We start from the raw sequence: 22,590 nt of genomic DNA on the forward strand, positions 1-22,590 counted from the left end.
TGTTGAATAAATTTACATTGTAATAAATTAACTTTAGTTTATAAAATGTTATCACTTTTCAAATCTTGTCCTTTTGTCTACATCAGGAGTCTTTGTCTATTCACTCATTTTCATTCTCTTGCCAAAATATTTCTGAAGAAAATTTGAAAAAGCTAAAGTTTCACAGATGCTGGGAGTCATTTAATCGCCATGTATCTTAATCTCTTATCTGTTAAATGAGGTAATTGGATTCAATGGTCTCTAAAGTCACGTGCAGTTCCAAATCTATTGCTCTTTTACTTTATGACTTTCTAAAATTGTTCATATTTCCAGTCTCCCAAATGAACATGAGAGCTAGGGAATTAAAAATTCCAAAAGATTTACATTTAGCTAATTAGAAAAATATAATAGAAAATCTAATTAGACAAATATTCTCTACATGATAGAGAAAACAAATGGAACCTTAAATAAATAATTCCCTCCATCCAAAAAATGAGGAAGGTAACCTAAGCCTCCATTTTTCTCAGGGAAAGGAGACTGAAAGGAGCCTGTCTCTCATGAAAGAGATGTGTGGGAGTACTAGAAAAAATAATAGATACATTGCAAACACAATGTCTTTTTATGTTGTCAGGATGGAGAGATCAATGTGGAAAAATGTAAATGTTTCAGCTGTGAAGAAAGTGGAATAAGTGTTATGAAAGACAAAGGGCTTAAATAAAATGTCTTAAACATTTCAATCCAACAAAATTTCATGCATATACACACATGTATATGTATGTATATACACATATGTATATATTTTTTCACTTTTATTAATTCATTTTTTCTTATTTCAACATGTAACATTCACATAGTACTTTATCTGTTAACAAACTTTTCCCTCCCTCACTTGCTTACATACACATGTACATGTGTATGCATATATCCATATATATAAAGAGAGAGGGGAGGAAGAGAAAGAGGGAGAGAGATAGTCAACATATATATATATATATATATATATATACATACATGTACATGTACACATATCCATATAGTGTATTGTGAAATTTTCTGAAAAAATTTTAATACTTTAAAAATCTATTTTCTCTTTGATTTATTCAGACCACTCAGGTATTATTTCTTCTCTTATACAAATTACATTACCATTGTCAAGATAGTTCCAATTTCTGGAAGGATTTAGGACTCCCTTTATTTGCAAAGATTTTGGCTTGATCCATTACTCAAACTTATACCCATGTATCCTACCTTACCTAGGCATCCTCTGGGTCATTTTAGCTTTGCTATAGGAAGCCTAGGGTAATTAACCTTAAGTTCTTATTTTTTAACAAGCATTTTAATTTATCCATCCCCCCACCCCTTTTTTGGCTTTTAGCTTAGGTATGTGAATGTTCTAGTTAAATGCCTGCAAGGTTTAGATTTAAAATCCCCTAGTCTGAGTTAGTGGCGGATACTTAGGAGCCATGTGATCATGGTGTCTCTGAGCCTGTGTTGTAAAATGTGAGGGGAAGGAGTTGTTGTTCTTAATGTCCTCTAAAGTCTTTTCCAGAACAAATTATGATCCTGTGCAAATGTGAAGGATGGGAAGGATATGGTTGTACTAATCTGAGAACATCTTTGTTATTTTTTGTTATATTTGTTCTTTTTATCAATAAGACAAACATGGTGGATAAATTCATCCTCTATTTAGAGTGAAAAAATAAGATTTCAAATATTAGTTCTGCTATTGACTGTGTGACCTTGAATAAGCCATCCAGCCTCCCTAATCCACTTAAAAAGAGAAAGTTGATTTACTTTTCTTGAACCTTATAATAGCTATTTATTTCAAGAAGCAGTCATTTTTCTTGTCCCAAAAGTCTACATCTAAATCTCCCGATAAGACATTCTGCTAACCTGACACTGAACCATACTGAAGCTCCTATTATTATGCTTTTTAATAAAATTTTAATAAAAATGTGAAAAATATTTTCACATTTTCCAAGTAACACTCATTATACTGGCTGAGTCACTGGCATAATGAGTACCTCTTAGAATCATAGGATCCTAGATAGAGACCTGAAAGAAACTTCAGAAATCTTCTATTGGAACCTCTCATTCAAGAGCAAAGGAAATGGAGACATTTTAGTGACAAGGTCATATAAGAAGTACATGAAGAGATATGATTTTCCCCTATGTCTTTAGACCTCAGGTAAAGTATTTTTTCACTTTTATTAATTCATTTTTTTCTTATTTCAACATGAAACATTCACATAGTATTTTCTTTAACTGTTAACAAACTTTTCCCTCCCCCACTTGCTTACAGATTACATTTGACCAGTGTGTTCTTTTCTCAGGTTCTTACAGGTGATAATAACCTGATAGCAAGAATACTACTGAATACTCTTCTGAAATTCTGATTTACTGCCAAACATTTCAAGCTTATGCCTTTTTTTAACTTTAATTTTAGCATTTACATACTCTGAGCTGGATTACTGGCTATATCTAATACTTTGTGAGTAAGGTACCTGAGCTATTTTGTCTTCTCCATTTCTTCCACCATTTCTCTTCAGTTCCATCGTTTCTCTTTGTTGTTGACCCTTAAATTGTCTGTTGATTTTCTGCATTCAACATCTTTTACTCAACTTTTCATTTGTCAAAAATTATTATTGAAAGAAACAATTATAATGCTTTGCCTATCAATCAATACATTTGCATTTGGATTTGCAATTCTCATCTACTTCAGCATACATTTGGTCACAAAGACATTCTAAATTGATGTCAATTATATAATCTTTCATATGGTCATGGAACATTGACTTGAGAAACTGTAACCTAGAATTAAAAGAAGAATATCTTCATATTGCTGACAAGTCCTTAAAATATTGAACATACCAATTAAGTGACTTAAAAACAAAACATCTCAAGAGAATTGCAGATAATTATCACTGGGCTGTATTCAACTAAAGACTAATGAGGTTATTTGTATAGTGGAGGCAGGATATTTACCTCCAAGGCTTCCTACTTTTAGAAATGACCTTTCCTCTTCCATCAATTTTGGCATCTAGAGATATACCTCTCTATTTAATTTTGTCTTTTTCAATTTCAGCATAGCAACTGACCAATGATTTTGGTTTTTTGTATTACATATTTAGATATTGCAACTTGGTAACTGGGTAAAACATAAGTACCACAAGGAAAGGAATTATGTCTGAATTGTATTCTTTTTTTCCTCCTATTATGTAGCATGTGGTAGGAGTGCATAATTAATGGTTACTATGCCCTGATAAGCTCCAAATTGTGCCTGTTCTACACCAGTGACAACTACTCTAGTAGAGGAAAAAAGACCCATAATGAAGCTCAGTTTAGATGTCCACAAAGTACAAAGACAGGGATAAGAAAAGATCATTGTTTGGGCAGCAAGAGGTAAAACCATTTGGACTCTAATATAGTATCAACAAGCCAAACTCAGAAGCAAAGAAAAAGAAAAAAAAAAAAAAGCTTGACAAAGGTCATGCTTAGATATCTCTAAAGGCCATCATAAAAGGTACATTATGAGTTGTACAATTGAACAGCCCTTGAGAACACAGTGGAGGAATGAACACAAAATCTAAAGCCGGGAAGGTCCTGGAAGCCTGTAGGAAAACTGAGCCTCTTGATAGAGTTCATTACTAAAACATCCATACATTTCTTTGAAGGAAGAACCATAATAATTGGTCATCATACTTAGGAACTCACAGGCCCAGTCCTGGCTATTCAGTCTGACTTATGTCTGATTTATATTAGTCTTTATATTAAAGCTGATGAAATAAATTAATCAAGAGAAATGCCCAATGCCATGAGGAAATTCTTTGATTTGAGAGACATTTGTAGGATAAACCTTGAAAAGGAATGCTACCTCATAATAAATTCAGATAAAACTGTTAAGAAAAAATAAGGTATCCTATCCTCAACATTACAAAAATATTTTAACATGTTGGTCCTTTTCCTTCCTTTAAGAATTCCTTCTTATACAGAGCCAGTAATGGCACTGCTGGGTCAAACGGTATGCACAGTTTTATGGCCCTGCGGACATAGTTCCAAATTGCTCTCCAGAATGGTTGGATCATTTCACAATTCCACCAAGAATGCATTAGTGTCCCAGTTTTCCCATACCTCCGCCAATATTTATCATTATCTTTTTATGTCATCTTAGTCAATCTGAAAGGTGTGAGGCGGTACTTCCAAGTTGTTTTAATTTGAATTTCTCTAATCAATAGTGATTTAGAGAATTTTTTTCATAATATCATAGATGACTTTAATTTCATCATCTGAATATTGTCTGTTCATATCCTTTGACCATTTAGCAATTGGGGAATGTTGTATATTCTTATAAACTTGATACAATACATTCTATATATTTTGGAAATTAGACCTTTAACAGAAACACTGGCTGTAAAGATTTTTCCCAGCTTTGTAGTTCCCTTTTAATCATGTTTCTGTTTGTTTTGTTTGTGCAAAAACTTTTTTTAATTGAATGTAATCAAAGTTGTCCATTTTACCATCCATAATGTTCTCTAGTTCTTCTTTAGTCATAAATTTCTCCCTTCTCCGAGCTTTGATAGGTAAATTATCACTTGCTCTCCTAATTTGTTAATGATATCATCCTTTATGCCCGGATCATGTACCCATTTTGACCTTATTTTGTTATGGGTATGAGATGTAGGTCTATGCTGTGTTTGTGACATATTATTTTACAATTTTCCCAAGAATTTTTTGTTGCACCTGTGTTTGTGGTAGCAAAGAAGTGGAAAATGAGTAAACGCCCATCAACTAGGGAATGGCTGAATAAGTTTTGGTATGTGAAAATAATGAAATATTATTGTTCTATAAAAATGATGAACAAGCTGATTATAGAAAGGCCTGCAAAGATTTATATGAACTGATGCTGAATGAAATAAGCAGAACCAGGAACAAATTGTACACAATAACAGCAAGAATGTGCAATGAACAACTATGAAAGACTTGGTTCTTCTCAGTGGTTCAATGATCCAAAACAATCAGTAGACTCTGGCCAGAAAATGCCATCTGCATCCAGAAAAAGAACTAAGGAAATTGAATGTAAGTCAACACATACTATGTTCACTTCTTTTTTCTGTTTTTCTTTTCTCTCTCCCATGGTTTTTCCCTTTTGTTCTGATTTTTCTCTCTCAATATGATACATAAAGTGATGTATATTAAAAATAAATTAATTTATTAGGAAAAATAGTATTGGAAAGCAAGAATAAAAAAGAAAACAATGAAATAACTAGGAAGGAAACATTTCAAGAGAATTTCAAACTTAGAAAAGATGATAGAAACCTCATTAAATACCCAAATGCCCTAAAAATTAGAACAGGCCAAACAGGTGACCTATTTTTCATCAATGGGGAGCTAGATATTATAGTGAATGTAGCCAGAACCAACATCAAAAAGACATGAATTGAAATCTGACCTGAGATACTTATTAGCTGTGTGACCCTAGGCATGTCATTTATCTCTAGTTCAGTTTCCTCATCTATAAAATTAACTGGAGAGCAAATGGCAAACTCTTTTGACTGACATTCAAGACCTTTGGTAATCTGAAAACATATTGCATTTTCACCTTTATCTCATTGGATTCCATTCCACATGACTCAGACTTCAGTCAAATGGAATTACCATTTGACAACACTATTTTCCTATTGAAAAAATCTCCAAAGGCTTCCTAGATAACTTCCAAGATAAAGTTGAATGTGACAATTGGACCTGCGCCTTTCTTTTCCAGAATTATTTTATATAACTTCTTTCTATATGCTTTATATCTAATCCAGATTGATCTATAATGTATTCTATGCACTTTAAATTCTGAAGATCTCCTCTAATTTAATTTACATGCCATTAGTAGAATTTGACAAGTTTATAAAAGTTGATGGTAACCAGATCTAGAAGGCCTCTGGGTCTTTAAAATAAACTAGTATAAGAATGGGAACTTATCTCCAAGCTGCGTTTTGAATGACTGCTTAACTGGTATCTAGAAAGAGTGCTCTACATATTTCTGTATATATCACTTGCAGGAGCTGCTGTGTTAGACACTGCCCTGACTACATCCTGAAAGGAATCAGTGTCTTAATAAGCACTAAATTTATGTAAAGAGTCAAACTACTACAGTGTCAAACCTTTAGCCCATTGTACATGTTTTTAGCTCCATCAAAAATGATATGAGGGAATTTCTTCTATTGATAGCAAATCAGAGATTTTAAACTGGACTTTCCCCTTCAGTTTACTATTTTATCTTGGTGACCTCAACCTCCTCATCTCAAAAATAGGTAAATCAAACCACAAAATAAAAAAGGTAGAAATATTAAATGCCTCCTTTTCAAATCATGATGTTATAAAAATTCATGTGATAAAGGGCTATGCAAAGATAGATTAAAATTAATTGGAAACTAAATAATCTAATTCTAAAGAATGAGTTGAACAATAAATCAAAGAAACAATAATTTCATCCAAGAGAATGGCAATAATGAGACAAAATACCAAAATTTAGAAGTTGCTATTACTGGCATACAATTTATAATTTTTATGTAAGTTTGTTTATGTGTATATATACATATATATAGAGAGAGAGATGTATACACACACACACACAGATATATGAAGTGTTGTTACCTATGTTTTTTGTAAGGATTAGATTCTTATCAGTCTCAACTTCTTTTAAGGAAAAAAATTAATTAGAATTAATTGTAATTCCAAAAGAAAAAAAACTAGAATTAATTAAAAATGTTAGATTTATAAATAACTGAAGGAGAAATTAAATAGTTTTAGAAAAAGATTAAATTATTATATACAAATTGAAAATTTTCATAGTTTCGTCTTTTCTGGTATTACAATATTTGGCTTTTGATTTATCAGTTTACATTTGAATTACCTCAATATATCATCACAAAATTTTCTAACTTGGATTACAGAAAGTTAAGTGCAATAAATTCAATAACAATTTAGATATTTTAGGTCTATTTTGATAAATATTAAATCTTGAAACAAAATGACTTATTTTATAGGTCAGATTCTCATGTTTTTTTTAAGACTCTTCCTCTAACATTATTAACAGAACATTCATCAAGTTCACAGTTTAGACAAGGATAGCAAAGGGTATTTAAAAACCTAAGTTCTCTGAAATTTCAAGGAACTATGAGTTTCTAATTTCATTATCCTATAGCTATATTACTGAAAAAAAAGTTTGAGCTGAGTTTAACTAATTTTGAAGCAGCTTTTAAGAAGTTGTACTAAATTGTTTTGAGATCTGTTTTATATTAGTAGCAAGAACTTTTAAGAGTTTACAAATTATATGAAATCAAAGAAAAAATTCTACTTGTGACAATGTACTCCTTAGGCCAGTCCCAATGATGGACTAGATTCACAAAACTCTCTTTTCTCCAGCTATCTTCTCCAGTCTTTGTAGATCACAGGTAAAACACAATTTGTCAATTACATCATACACAGAAAAAACTGATACATTTCTCTGCTGTCCCTCCACTAGCATAAAATGGTTTTCTCAACACCCCACTCAAATCTATGATAAAAAAAAAGATTTCTAAAAGAGGAGAACATTTAATAAACATTTCCAGAAAATAAAACAAAAGAAGTGAAACAGGGAGGTTCACAATTAAAAGATACCAACAAAATTCTAGACTTGATGATCCTCAGGATGAAGATGATTATTACAATCAATGTTCCTTCTAATTTCTAAGCCATATTTTTGATCTTGTGCATTGACCTGCTCTCTTTGTCTTCTTAAAAATATCTACTATTAGAAGAAATAGAACATTGGACAAGGAAACATCCAGGAAAAGGTGAACCTAGTGATCATTTATTTTCCCCAGAGGGAGTAGAAATGATGGAGAACATGGAAATCAGAGCTGATAAGCACAAATGGGCTTATGGCTGAGAAACTTGCAGCTAAGAGGGCTTATGTGGGAATCAACCACTCATAATATTTATTAAAAATAGATAAAGTGACAAAATAGAATTGACTGAGTAGCAGGAGACATAGGTGTTCACCAACACCAAAATGGTGTAGGTAGCTTTAATCTCAGGAGACCTTCTTGACAAATGGCTGGAGCTGTGGATATTCTGGACTTGTTGATGGTGTCTTTGCAGGAGAAGCACCATATAGCCAAGGCCTGTGACCATAAATCCCACACACAGGAAATCAGTAATAGAGAACAAAATTATATAATGATTGCTGGAGCAAATTGTGAACAGAATCCAATATTCCAAACTCTTGTGTTGTTACTTCTTTCTGTATATATACTTCTGCATATTTCCAAATGTACAGACATTTATTAGAATGTGTAGGAACCAGCAGAAAAGGCAGAAGGAGACAATGTAATTTGAGGCTTGAACTTTGAGTTTTGACCAAATAGAGAAGGTTAAGGTACTGATGGTGACAATCTGAAAACCACTCAGAAAGCAAGTGATAGTGAGAGAAACATTTCGGACAATTCAGTGGAGGAAATAAATCAGTTTACACCCAACATGATCCAGGAAATTTTTCAGCCCAAAACCAAACATTGTCTGAGGGACTCCCTTGGAAATAAGCATGATGGAGTTGGCCAAGGCCAAATGGAAAAACAAGGAGTCTATGGATCGCCATTAAAGAAAGTCATGGTATAATGACAAAGGAGAAATAAGTTTCCCAAAATACCTGCTCTTGTCTGGATGAAGAAGACAATACCTAAAACTAAATCAAGAATAATAATTTTCTCACTGACTGAAGTATAAATGTTCTCAGAGACAGAGACAGATGCAAGAAAAATATAAAGGAACAAAGAAATGAAGAAAGGAAAGCAGGGAGGTAGGAAGGGAAGGAAAGAAGAAAGAAAAAAGAAGGGAAGTAAGGAGGGAAGAATAGAGCAAAGGAGGGAAGAAAAAAAGAAAAAGAAACAAAGATACAGAAAGCAAAAAAAAGAGACAAAAAGAAAAAAAGGAAGGAAGGAAGAATGAGGAAAGGAAGAAGAAAGGAGGAAATGAAAGGGGAATGAAGGAAGGAGATTTCCAAAAATTATTCTAGAAAAAAATTTTCTATTGAGAAATTAAAACAAATCGTATTTGATTTGATTCTATTTCCTGAATTTTACTTCGGCAATGGGCAGATACTTAAATACTAAAAAGCCATGTAGGCAAAGAACCAATATTTACCCATACAAAAAGGAAGTAAGAAAACAATTGAAACAGAGATAGTGGAAAGAGAGGGAGAAGAGAGAAAGAGACACACACACAGGGGCAGAGACAAAGATATAGAAAGACAGAAAGAGGGAGACAAGAGACAGAGAGTGGTCTGGGTGTATGGTTGGCTATAGAAGGAAAATTGCTCTATAAAAATACACTAAGATATATCAGGTTATGAAACATTGTCAAAACAGAATTATAATTTTAAAATTCACATATCACAGATAATACTTGAGTCAAAATAGAGTCATGATAGTTTTTAATGTCATAAATTTCTACAGAAGAGGAAAGAGTGCCCATCTGTCTACCTGCCCCTCTGTCTCCAGGTGCATAAAAACCAACAAGAAATCCTTGAAGGAAAGGTTGGTGGTCTAAAGACATCAGACTTGGTGAGTTCACAATGATCACCTAAGGTCAGTTAAGTTCCTACTAGAATGGGATGAGCAAGCAAACTAAGTATTTAATTCCAAATCTTATACAATGTTTTGAGTGTATATCAATTGAGTTGCCTTTTAGTAAAACATGTTTATATTTCAGGACATTATATACAAAGAGATATTAATTTACATTAAATAACAGACCTAAGTAAAATTGACTTTTCTGTTGAATAACAAGGTATTCTATGTTATTCCTCTAAGAAAACTAATTTCCCTCAAATTGCTTTCTTTATGAACAAACTGGAAAAGTTTCTGTTTTCAACTTAAACTAAGTATTTGATTTATACTTTGGTCCAACTATATATTTTTAGAAATTTCAAGGACCATACTTTATGCATATGTCTATGAATAGTTAATTTACAAATCTCAGTATGGAAATGATTATAATCTCAGATTGAAAAAAATAAAATCTTCACTTTCTTTATCTTAAAGCAATGTAGAAGTGACAAAATATAGCATTGATAAGATACAGTGTTTCATATCATATCAACAAGCTACAGTATGTCCTATTATACCAACTTTACCTTAGTAAAAGATATTTGTATGAATATAAAGAACAGACATGATTATAACAGCATCAATATTAGTACACCAGTCCTACATCCAAGGACCCAAAATGATTTAGTGTGTGTATAATTAGATAAAGCACCTCAGATACAAAGATTTCAAATAAGGCTAGAAAAAGCAGCCAAGTATATGGCAAGATACCTCATCCAGACTCAAATATAACCAGGTGAAAAAAATTCTTGCGGGGTGGGGATGGAGGGAACTAAATCAGGAGATATTAATTTGGCCTTCTCCAGTTCTCCCTCCCAACCTTTTTCATGCAGACAGAGATCCACTGGCCTCATTCCCATTAAACTGGAGATTTTACTTGAACTCATGAAACATTAGTTCAAGGACACACAAAAAAATCTGAAAGCAAAACTCAGACAATTTGATTATATTCCCCTGAGTTTATTTTCTCCCATAGCAAGTCTCACTCTTCATGGATAGACTTGGATATAGTTATTATCAATTCTCTCGTATTATTGCTACAAATCAACTAGCAAATAAAAGTCATCAGACCTTCAAAAATTACACAAAAGTCTTCACATACTTTTCTTCCTATTTTGCCATTCTCACATTTCTGAAATCTCTTTGATTGCAATCAAAAGTAACATTGACAAAATGTGTACTTGCATGCTATCCAGCATTGAATTGGAATTTGAAATTGGAGTACAATGGGTTTTATTTTTTAGATAGACAACTAATATATTTTGACCATATGGTCATGTTAAAAATGTTATAGATCACAACTGATTAGAAAATTTCAAATAAAAAGAAAACTTTGAGGTAATTCTCGGAATTACCAGATTAGCTAAAATGATAGAAGGTGGAAAGGAAAATATTGAAGGGAATGTGGAAAAATGAGGATCCTGACGTACCTTTTGTGGATGTTTGAAGTGATTCCACTATTTTGGGAGCATTCTGAAATTATGCACAAAGAGTTATAAAAGTGTGTATAACCTTTTGTCCAGCAATACCATTATTATGTTTGTTTTCTAATGTGGTCAAGGGAAAAAGAAAAGGAATGCCCATGCTCCAAAATATTTATAGCAACTCTGTTGTGGCTAAGAACTGGAAAGTAAGTGGATGCCTATTAATTCGGGAATATCTCAACAAGTTGTGGTATATGATTTTGATGTAAGTGTAGTGGTTGTGTGATCATGGGAAAACCATGAAAGAGAATGAAAACTACAGTGTTTTTCCTATTTACTCAGATCAAGACCTCTAAGTAATATCTCTAGGCAACAGATTAGGCCTGTTGGTAACAGTAGAAGCCATTAAGGCTTCATTAATAGAGCCTTTATTGTTAAGTGATCATGTTGCTGACTAATTCTGGGGAGCTGGTAACTGTAAAGGATGCTTAAAGGGTAACAAAATATCTATGACTAATGTTTATGTAGAGAATGTTAGTTTTTTAATAAACAGACTATTGTTGAAAGAAAGATCATCTATTTTTACTTTTACTATTTAGCTGAAGAGCAAACATGATGTAGTTAACAGAAAACATATATTATGTTTGAAATATCTACTTTTTTTTATTCCTTCATGAATCAGATATTTTCTATGACTCAAAAGCAACCTCTCTGTTGAGTCTGCTGAGATGAGTGACTTCCATCTTTAGCATGCTGATCTAACAGGTCAACTCACTCAATATCTAACAATAAGTGATTTTGATGAATTTTCTTCTTGAGTATTCAAAGGTACAAGGAACTGCTTTGTAAACAAAGGTGCCTAGCTATTCTCCACTTGGATATCCAGTAGCTTTTATTTAATCTTCTAATTTCTGTATTCCATAACTACTAACATTTCTTAATCGAATTTCATCTGCTGGTCAAAAGTCCTGACGACTCCAGTTTTTCTTTCAGCATCATCCATTCTAGAAAACCATAAATTTCTAAGCCTTCACTTCCTAAATAGAGGCACTTTTCTCAAGGCTTCTCTAACATCCTTGTTCCTCAAAGTATAGATGAGAGGGTTTAACGTGGGGCTCACAGCTGTGTACAACACACCCACTAATTTCCCACTTTCAGGAGAATAGCTAGAGATGGGGCTGATATAGGCATAAAACACAGTGCAATAATACATGGTGACCACAATCAGGTGGGAGGAACAAGTAGAGAATGCTCTTTTCTTCCCTTCTGTGGTCCGGATTTTCAGGATATTGGAAATGATGAAACAATAAGACACAATTGTCAGCAAGAAATTCAGAACTGAGAAGAAGACATCAGCAAGGACCGTCATAATATTGTTCAGATATGTTGAGGTGCAAGAGAGAAGCAATACAGGAGGGATTTCACAGAAGAATTGATTAATGATGTTGGGGCCACAGAAAGATAATCGAATCATAAGCCCAGTATTGATGGTAGTGTTAAGTCCACAGATGCTCCATACCCCAAATGCCAGAAAGACACAGATCTTCTTACTCATCATGGTGCTATAGTGCAGGGGGTGGCAGATAGCCACATACCTGTCATAAGCCATGGCTGTGAAGAGCAAGAGCTCACCAGATACAGACCAGGAGAGGAAGTATACTTGTGTCATGCATCCACCATAAGAGATGGTCTTCTTTCCTGAAAACAGGGTTTCTAACACCTTGGGAAGAACAGAGGTTGTGCACATGATGTCTAACATAGACAAGTTGACTAGGAAAAAATACATAGGGGTGTGAAGAATAGAGCACCAAGTGACCAACACAATGATCATGATATTCCCAGAGAGAGCAGCTGTATATAAGGAAAAGAAAGTGCCAAAGAGCAAAATCCTTAGTGGGACACTATCTGAGAAACCTTGAAGGATGAACTCGGTTACCTGTGTCCGATTATTCAATAACATCCTGTTGAGAATGTATTTTCCCACTTTTTCTCTTGTTTTCTTCCAATGACATCTGAAATACTCACAGAATTATCTGGTTCTCTCTCCCAATTTGCTAAATTTTATGAAAAAAAGCACAGTTTTAAATTTCACTCTGTGGACAGACTATAACAATGATCTAAGTTGTCCTATAAATTTTAAGAATTTTAAATTTGAATATTAGCGAATAAAAATGTTAATGTAATCAGTATAGCAGAAACTGGCTATTGACCAATATCTAACACCCTCTAATTCAATATAAGGTCTAAATGGGTTCATGATTTATATATAAAGAGTGATATTGTAAGCAAATTAAAACAAAGAATATTCTACCTCTAAGACTTGTGAAGGAAGGGATCTGTGATCAAAGAAGAACCAGAGTACCTTATGAAATGCAAAATGGATGATTTTGGTTATATTAAGTTTAAAAAAAATTGTACAAGTAAAAAAAATTGTACAAAAAATTAGAAAGGGAACCAGAAAACTGGGAGGAAATATTTAATCCAAGGATTCTGATAAATGCCTCATTTCTAAAATATGTAGAAAATTGACTAAAATTTAGCAAAGTACAAGCCATTCTCCAAATAAAAAAATGGTCAAAGCAAATGAACAGGTGGTGAAATCAGAAAGTAATTTAGAACACAAGATTTTTCAAAGGTGAATAGCAAAAACTATGCATATATTTTGAAAAAGAAAAATTAAAACAATTTATTTTAAGTAAGATAAAATTATAAACCAGTTCAACAAGCCTAATGATTCTTTCCAGGACAGAAGGAATCAGAGGCTCCTCTTATACAAATATCAATCACCAAACATTTATGGTGCTTGCAATGCTATCCGGCATTGAATTGAAATTTGAAATTGGAGTACAATGGTTTTTATTTTTTAGATAAACAACTAATATATTTTTCTTAATTATGAAACAACTGAAATATGTGTTCATGCCATGTGTATTGACAGCATGGTTTCACACAAGGGCAAGACAACAATTTTTTTATATGAATCTTGGTTAGAATGGCAAGGCATTGGTGGCATCTTAGTGAATCACTTAATTTCTCTGGGTCTTTGTCTCAACAACTACAAAAAGAAGAGGCTTCATTAACTTCATCTGTGAGTTTCCTTCCTATTTTGAATTGGGATGATTCTGTGATCCTGTGATTTTTAGCATCTTAATCAGGCAATTTCCTCAGATTATAGATTGCAGAGAAGCTATTGATCTACATTGTTAGAGGGAGCTTATTGCACTGAAAATACTTTAAACCAATTAAATCACAAGTTCAGGCCTCACCTTAGCTCAAATATTAAAAATCAATACAACTATCAATACAACTAATCCAACTTTTTTTGCTACCCATTTACAATTCAGTATATTAACTTCAGTACATAAAAATGTTATTATCACTTTTTCAATTTTGGTCCCTATGGCGCCATCAGGAATCTTTGTCTATTCAATTTTTTTCAATCTTTTATAATTAAAATATCCCTGAAGAAAATCTGAGAAAGCTAGGCTTTCACACATTCTGGAAATCATTTACTCTCCATGTCTTAATACCTTATCTACAATATGAGGCAGTTGGAATCAATGGCCTCTAAGGTCCCTTGTAGTTCCAAATCTATGACTATTACTTTATGACACTCTAAAATAGTCTTCCAATCTCCCAAATGATCAAGAAGGCTAGGGCAAAAAGATTCCAAAATCTTTACAATTAATTAGGAAAATATATTTGTCATGGTAGAGAAAAAAATTGAGCTTTAAATAGAGGCTTTCCTGCACCTCCAAAGGTCCTGGAGAAGAAACACTGAAAGCTCCATCTTCCACGAAAGACATGGGGGACTACTAAGCATATATTGTAAACATAATCTCTGTTTTGAATTGTCTTTAATTGTCAGGATAGAGAAATCATTAGTGAAGAATGTAGTGCATCAAGTGTCAAGAATGGGGAATAATTGTCACCACAAAGACCTTGATAAAATGTCTTTTAAACATTTCATTCTAAAAAAAATCAAATCAATTTTCTTTTATGTTTATTTTGAAATCATATAATGTTACTGGATAAATTTAATCATGAACATAACTGTCAAATAACATTGAAGTATTGATGACAAATATATTATCTATTCAAATATATATTTGGGAACAATTAAGATGAAGTGTTTTACCAGGCTCACATTTAGTGAACCATATCTGTGGCTAGATTTTAAGGCAATTTCCTAACTCCAGGACCACTGTTCTATCCACTATACTATCTGCCCCTTAAACTATTCAAAATATTAAACTAATTTCTGATACATTGTTGATTTATATTTATCACCCTTTTTTTTTCCTTCCTCACATATTTTAGTTAATCTTATTTAGGATATATGTCCCACTAAGGTTTCTTACAAATCACATTTGGGGGGAAGGGAGGGACGTGAAGAAAATTTGGAGCAGTGCAATCCTTACGTATACTTTTTGTCTACAAATGAAATCTCAATTTTCTTCAGCTTGACTGTTCACCATATAACTTATATTTAATATTGGAATTTCCTTATAAACACACACACACACACACACACACACACACACACATACGCATGCACGAGTTAACCATTTACTATCTTTTGGCTTCATTTTACCAATAGATTAAATAAGATTTATCCCAAAACCTAATGTGATACTTGAGCCACATGATCAGCCTTAGAGTAAAGAAGAAATTGATTCAGGTTCTGACTGTAATACTTCATAGCTATATAACTACAGACATATCTCTTTGCCTCTCACTGTCTGAGACAACACTGTAGAACTAAAAGTTAAATGCCAGTTGCCTGAATTCTATCAGTGGAAAGAGCTTTTTCACCTTGAGCATAAAATGCCCACCTTGAATATACATCAAGGAAATCACAGGTCTAGACCCAAAAAAGTAAACAAAGGTCTTGTCGAGTTACCCATTATGAGAACAACCCTTTTTATTGCCTAGTGTGGAAATTTTTTGAAAAGAATTTTGAAATTATAAAAAAAAAAAAAAAAACTATCTATTTTCTCCTACAGCTATTCAGGCTACTCAGATTCTATTTCTTTTCTTACAGAAAGTGCATTATCATTACCAAGATGGTTCAGGGTTTATTGTAGGGTTTAGGAGCCCCTTTTTCTGTTAAGGTTTTTGCTTGATCCATAACACAAAACTATACCCTAGATAGCTTATCTTCTCTGGGCATCTTATAGGTAATCTTAACTTGGCTGTACAATATCCACTATAATTAGCTTTCAGTTTTCATTTATTTTCAAGTATTTCAAGTTATCTATTTTTTTGAGGGGCAGGGACTTTTTAGCTTTTACATGTCAGTGCTTTAGTATAATATTAATCTTGTGGCTGATGCTTGGAAACTATGTGATCATGGTGTCTCTGAGCCCTAGATACCTCTTTTTAAAATGAGGGGGAGAGATTTGGACTAAATGCTCTGTAAAATCTTTAGCAGAGGTAAATCTATAATTCAGTGCAAATGTAAAGGATGGAAAGGATATAATCTGTACTACAAAACTCAGTTCATTTTTTTTTATTCTGTCATCCAATAAAGAAAGAACACTGGGAAGAATGTAGCCCTATACTTTGAGTCAAAGAATCTGATTTCAAATCCTAGACATGCTATTTATTTTCTGTGTGACTTTGAACAAGATATCCATGTTTTCTAATCCCCTTCAAAAACAACAGATTACCGATTCACTTTGTTTCCATTTTGTCATGGATACTTATTTCAAAAAATAGTCATTTTTCTTGTTACAGGAATTTACATCTAAATCTGCACCTGAGAAGGCACTTGTAGAGTCTTCTTTCCCTTGCTTAATTCTTCTTTTCTTATTTCAATATGTAACATTCACATAGCACTTTCTTTATCTGTCAAATCTCCTCCCTCAATTGTTTACACAATGCACCCACCTATGTGTTCTTTTCTCAAATTCTTATAAGTGATAGTAACCATGTAGCAAGATACTTCTGCTTATTCTTCTTAAGTTCTGATTTGCTGCCCAAAACTTTAAGTTTGTGCACTATTTATTTTGGATTTTAGCTTTTACATACTCTGAGCTGGATTATTGGCTATGTCTTACACTTTTGAGTACCTGAAGTATTTTGTCTTTTCCATTCCTTTCACCATTTGTCTTCAGTTCCATCATTTCTCTTTGTGGAGACCCTTCATTAAACCAAAACTATTCATTGGTCTTCTCTATTCAGTATCTTTTACTTAACTTTTAATTTGTCAAAAAATTATTTTAGAAAGAGTTCATTACAATACTTTGCTTATCAATCACTGCATTTGCATTTGGATTTGCAATGCTCAACTTCAGTATATATTTGTCACAAAGAAATACTAAATTTCATGTCAACTATATATTCTTTCACATTGTCATGGACAATTAACCTAAGAAACTGTTACCTCATAGTAGCATAAGACTACCATTATATTGCTGACAAGCCCTTGAAATATTTTAGGTAGCCATTAAGGTACCTAAGAACAAAGAATCCCAAGAGGATTAATTACAGAAAATTATCACTGGACTGAAGACTAATGAGGTTATTTGTGCAACAGAGACTGGATATTTACATCTAAGTCTTCCTACTTTTAAAAATTACCTTTCTTCATCCAATGATTTCCTCATTTAGAGATGTACTTTTCTGTGTAATGGTCTTATATTTCATTTTCCTCTATAGATATAGTACATTGATTTTGACTTTTGTCATTATACATTTAGATATTGTCATATGAAACTTGATAATTTGGGAAAACATAAGTTCCATGAGGGTAGGCAGTATATAGTAATTGTTTTTTTTGTTGTTGTTGTTCTTCCATTGTGTAAGTATGTAATCAATGGCTATTATGCCCTTATGAGATCCAAATTCTGTCTGTTCTGCACCAGTGACTGCCAGGAAGAGCCATAATAAAGCCAAACTTGTATGCTCATAAAGTCCAGACACAGTGAGGAGAAAATTTATGATTAAGGCAGCAACAGGGAATGGGATCCAATGTAGTGTTAGCAAGCCAATCTCAGAGATAAAATAAGTACCCTAGACAAAGGTCATCCTGAGATATCTCTGAAGGCCATGATGGGAGTTGTTGAGCCCACAATGGAGGAATTAATACAAGCAAAGCCTAATGCAGCCAAAGTCCTGGTGACTTTTGGAAAGACCAAGTCTCTAGACAGAGATCAAAATTAAAACATTGAGATAGCCTTTTGAAAGTAGGATCATAATGATTGGCTGTCATGCTCAGGAGACCACAGGTCCTGTTCTGACTTTTAAATCTGATTTAAGTCTAAGATTTGAGCCCATCCCACCCTTAGTTCTTATATCAGTTGATGAAGTAACTAAATAAAAAAATTGCAAATGTCATGAGGAAATTCCTTGATTTGAGAGACATCTGGGGAGAAATCTTGAAAAAGAATGCAACCTCATGACAAATTCATAAACAAATTCATAAGCAAACTCATAACAAAGCCTTTGAGAAAACAAAATAAGCTATCCTATCCACAAGACTACAAAAAGGACTTAAAAGTGAGAATAAGAAAACAATGAAATAACTAGGAAGGAAAAATTTCAAGGAGAATTTCAACTTATAATAATAGTAGAAAATATCATTAAAACCCTAAAAGCCATAAAAATTAGAATAGGCCAAAGTAGTGACCTCTTCTCCATAGATGGGTAACTAGGTGGTACACTGAATAGAGAGCCAACTCTAGAGTGAATCTGTTCTCTAATATTTATTAGTTGTTTTACCCCAAACATGTCATTTATCTCTGCCTCAGTTTCTTCATCTATAAAATGAGCTGGAGAAGTAAATGGCAAGGCACTTCAGTATCTCTTCCAAGAAAAATATCAGGAAGAGTTGGACACAACTAAAAAATGACATAAAATCACAATACCCAAACATAAATTTTCCAAAAATGACACAGTAGGGAAACAAAAAAAGTATCAAAATACAAAAAAAAAAAAAAAAAAAAAAAAAAAAGAAAGAAAGAAAGAAAGGAGGATGAGCAGGAGAAAAAAAATCTGCCTAAAACTCACGAGCAAAAAACAAAAAGGTCATTTCCAGAAATTCTAAATTGCAAACTGGCCATATTTCTAAGTATCAAAGGACAAAGTAAAAACTGAATCTATCAGTTATCCCATTATCAAGAAGTAAAGAAATCCCTAAATAAAAACTCATAGGAATATTGTGGCCAAAATGCACATTTTCTAGGTCAAAGAAAAAATACATATGTATACACACACACACACACACACACACACATACACACATACATATGGGTATATGTGCATGTGTAGGTAGAATGCTGTGAAAGTAGAGCAAAAATATTCTTCAGCAGGATAGCTCTGGAGCCCTGATCATAGCAGAAGAAAGATTCCAAGCAGCATTATGAAAACTGTTCAACTGTACCCCAATTACTTTTTAATTTAACATGTTTATATATAGTAATCACCCTTCATATTTCTCTATAGAATTTTATTCAACTCTTCATTTTATATTTCAGGTGAATGTGAGGTTGATGGGACATCTACATTCCCATCCCTTACTCTATTTTTGATGATATTAATGTAGTGCATCTCTATTATGTGATAGTGTTTTCCTTCCATTTCCTTTTCCTTTTCTCCTTATTGGAGGACATCTAACCCTTCCCTTTGCTTTTCCTACAATAAAACCATCATCAAGTGGTGTATCTGTCTTATTTACATTTTCTTTGACTTTTGAAGGTACTAAAATTACAAAAAGGTGTTTCTTATGCTTAACTCTAATAAAATATAAACAATCCATCTTTCCATATTCCCTTTCAAATAATTAAATATACTCTATGTTTCACTTGATGCCTAAAGTTTCAATTCAAAATATGAATTCAATTGTGCCATTTTAATCAGAAATGTTTGGAAATTCTCTGTTTCATTGAAAAGAGCATTTTCTCCATTAATAGAATTATCCTTAGTTTTGTCAGATTAAACTTGACTGTAAGCCTTCATCTTTTGGCTTTTGAAATATCATGTTGTAAGTTTTTCTTTTCTTAATATTGGCCTTGAAAAATTATGTGTGTTCCAGACGTCCTTGTCACTGGACTTCTTTGCTTATGAATGCTTGTATTTTTTCTTTGACCTAGAAAAAATTTTGGCCACAATATTCCTATGAGTTTTTATTCGGGGATTTCTTTTAAGTGATAACAGGATAACTGATAGATTCAATTTTTACTTTGTCCTTTTATTCTTAGAAATATGGCCAGTTTGCAATTTACAATTTCTGGATATGGCCTTTTTTTGCTCTTGAGTTTTAGGCAGATTTTTTTTCTTCTGCTCATGATGCTCCTTTTTTTTTTTTTTTTTTTTTTTTTGTATTTTAATACTTTTTTTGTTTCCCTACTGTGTCATTTTTGGAAAATTTATGTTTGGGTATTGTGTTTTTATGTCATTTTAAAGTTGTGTCCCACTCTTCCTGATATTTTTCTTGGATGAGATACTGAAGTGGCTTGCCATTTACTTCTCCAGTTCATTTTGTAGATGAAGAAACTAAGGCAGAGATAAATGACATGTTTGGGGTAAAACAGCTAATAAATATCTGAGAACAGATTCACTCTAGAGTTGGCTCTCTATTCTCATATTTGGGCATATCTATGGTATTCTGCAGTAAAATGTAGTTTCTTTCCTTATCTCTTTTAATTAGATCTATTTTTGCTTTTACTTGATCTGAGATCAGGACATCTACCCCTGTTTTTTTTTTTTTTTTACTTCAGCTGAGGCATAATAGATTCTGCTCTAGTCTTTTACCTTTACTCTGAATGTATTACTCTCTTTAAATGTGTTTGTAGGATTCTGGCTTTTCATTGAGTCTGCTATCCACTTCCACTTTAGAGAATTTATCCCATTCACATTCACAATTAAAATGACTAATTCTGTATTTCATGCCATTTTATTTTCCCCAAGTTATACTTTTCACTTTCCTTCTCCCCAGTGCTTTTCTTTTGACCTTCTCCTCCCTCAAACAGTTCTGTCATTTTATAGCTTCTCTATCTTTCTTATTCCTTCCTCTTCTACTTATCTTCTTTCTATTAATCTCCCCTTTCCTTTCCCCTCTCCTAGTTCTCCATAGGAAGAGGCAAGGTTTTTTTGTGAATTAAATATGTCTGATATTCTCTCTTTGAGCTAAATCTGATGGGTAAGGTTCACACAATGTTCACCTGCCTCCCATTTTTCCGTCAATTATAATAGCTCTTTTTTGCCTCTTCATGAGATGTAATTGATCATGTTTTACTTCCCCCTTTCCTCTCATTCCAGTACAATCCCCTTTCTACAACTAATTTCTTTTTGTATTTCATCACAATAAAATCAAATTATACCTGCACCCTTTAAGAATACCCATAGCAGAGATACAATTAGTTCTCAGGAGGTAAGCATATTTTATACAGGAATATAAACTTTTTAACTTTTAAGATAAACAGTTGTTTTTTTTTTCATTTTATGGTTTTTATAGTTGTCTTGATTACTCTATTTGAAGATCAATTTTTCTGTTCAGTTCTGGTCTTTTCATCAGAAATAATTGAAATTCTCCTGTTTCATTAAATGTCTATCATTTTCCATTAAATTTTGCTGGATAATTTATTCTTGCCCACAATTCAAGTTCCTTTGCCCTTCAGAATATCATATTTCAATGCCTTTGATCCTTTAAAGTGGAAGCTGTTAGGTTTTAGATAATTCTAATTGTGGCTCCTCAATATTTGAATTGTTTTTTTCTGACTACTTGCAATAGTTTCTCCTTAACCTGATAATTCTGAAGTTTAGTTATACTATTCCTTAGAGTTTTCATTTTGGGGTCTCTTTCAAGAGGTGTTTGGTGGATTCTTTCAATGACTTCTTTACTCTCTGGTTCTAGGATATCAGGAAAGTTTTCCTTGATGATTTCCTGAAAGATGCTGTCTAGGCTTATTTTTTTCATCATGGCTGTCAGGAAGTCCTAATTCTTATTCTGTCTCTCCTAGATCTATTTTCCCAGTCAGTTGTTTCTCCAATGAAGTATTTTATATTTTCTTCTATTTTCTTCATTTTTTCTTTTGTTTGACTTATTCTTGATGTCTCAGTGAATCAATCACTTCCAATTGTTCAATTCTAATTTTTTATTATTTTCTTCAGTTAGCTTTTTTATCTCCTTTTGCATTTGGCCAATTGAACTTTTAAATGAGTTGTTTTATTCATAGGATTTTTTCTCTTTCACAAATTCTGTTTTTCAATGAGTTGGTTTCTTCTTCCATTTCATCAAATCTATATTGTAAGGAGTTATGTTCTTTTTCCATTTCATCTAATTTATATTGTAAGATGTTATATGCTTTTCCCATTTTCCTAATTCTTTTTTTTGAGAAGTTTTCTTCAGATAATTTCTGTTTCCTTTCCCAAACTCTCCTGCAAAGTTCTCATTTTCATTTCCCATTTTTCTTCTAATTCTCTTTTAAGAACTTTTTTGAGTTCTTTCAAGACAGCCTTGTGATACGTAGAACAATTGGTATCTCCCTTTGGGGCTTCATCTGGGGATGTTTTGCCTTTAGTGTCCTTTGATTTGAGGCATC

At 32.8% G+C, this 22,590-nt stretch overlaps 1 protein-coding gene and 1 pseudogene across 1 annotated transcript; both read right to left on the reverse strand.

The window, feature by feature from the left end:
* Positions 1-7,825: 7,825 nt before the first annotated feature.
* LOC105749547 lies at positions 7,826-9,567 on the reverse strand (annotated as a pseudogene).
* Positions 9,568-12,074: 2,507 nt separating this feature from the next.
* LOC100917279 (olfactory receptor 13A1-like) lies at positions 12,075-13,022 on the reverse strand. The gene has a single exon (XM_031949533.1). The coding sequence runs from the start codon at positions 13,002-13,004 to the stop codon at positions 12,075-12,077; it is 930 nt and encodes a 309-aa protein (XP_031805393.1). The 5' UTR covers positions 13,005-13,022.
* Between the last annotated feature and the right edge of the window lie 9,568 nt (positions 13,023-22,590).

Source organism: Sarcophilus harrisii, chromosome 2 (genome assembly GCF_902635505.1).
Source record: "Sarcophilus harrisii chromosome 2, mSarHar1.11, whole genome shotgun sequence".
NCBI lineage: Eukaryota > Metazoa > Chordata > Mammalia > Dasyuromorphia > Dasyuridae > Sarcophilus > Sarcophilus harrisii.

Excerpts from the sequence above, each read along its gene's own strand:
- LOC100917279 (XM_031949533.1), bottom strand. The coding sequence starts at position 13,004 with ATGTTATTGAATAATCGGACACAGGTAACCGAGTTCATCCTTCAAGGT.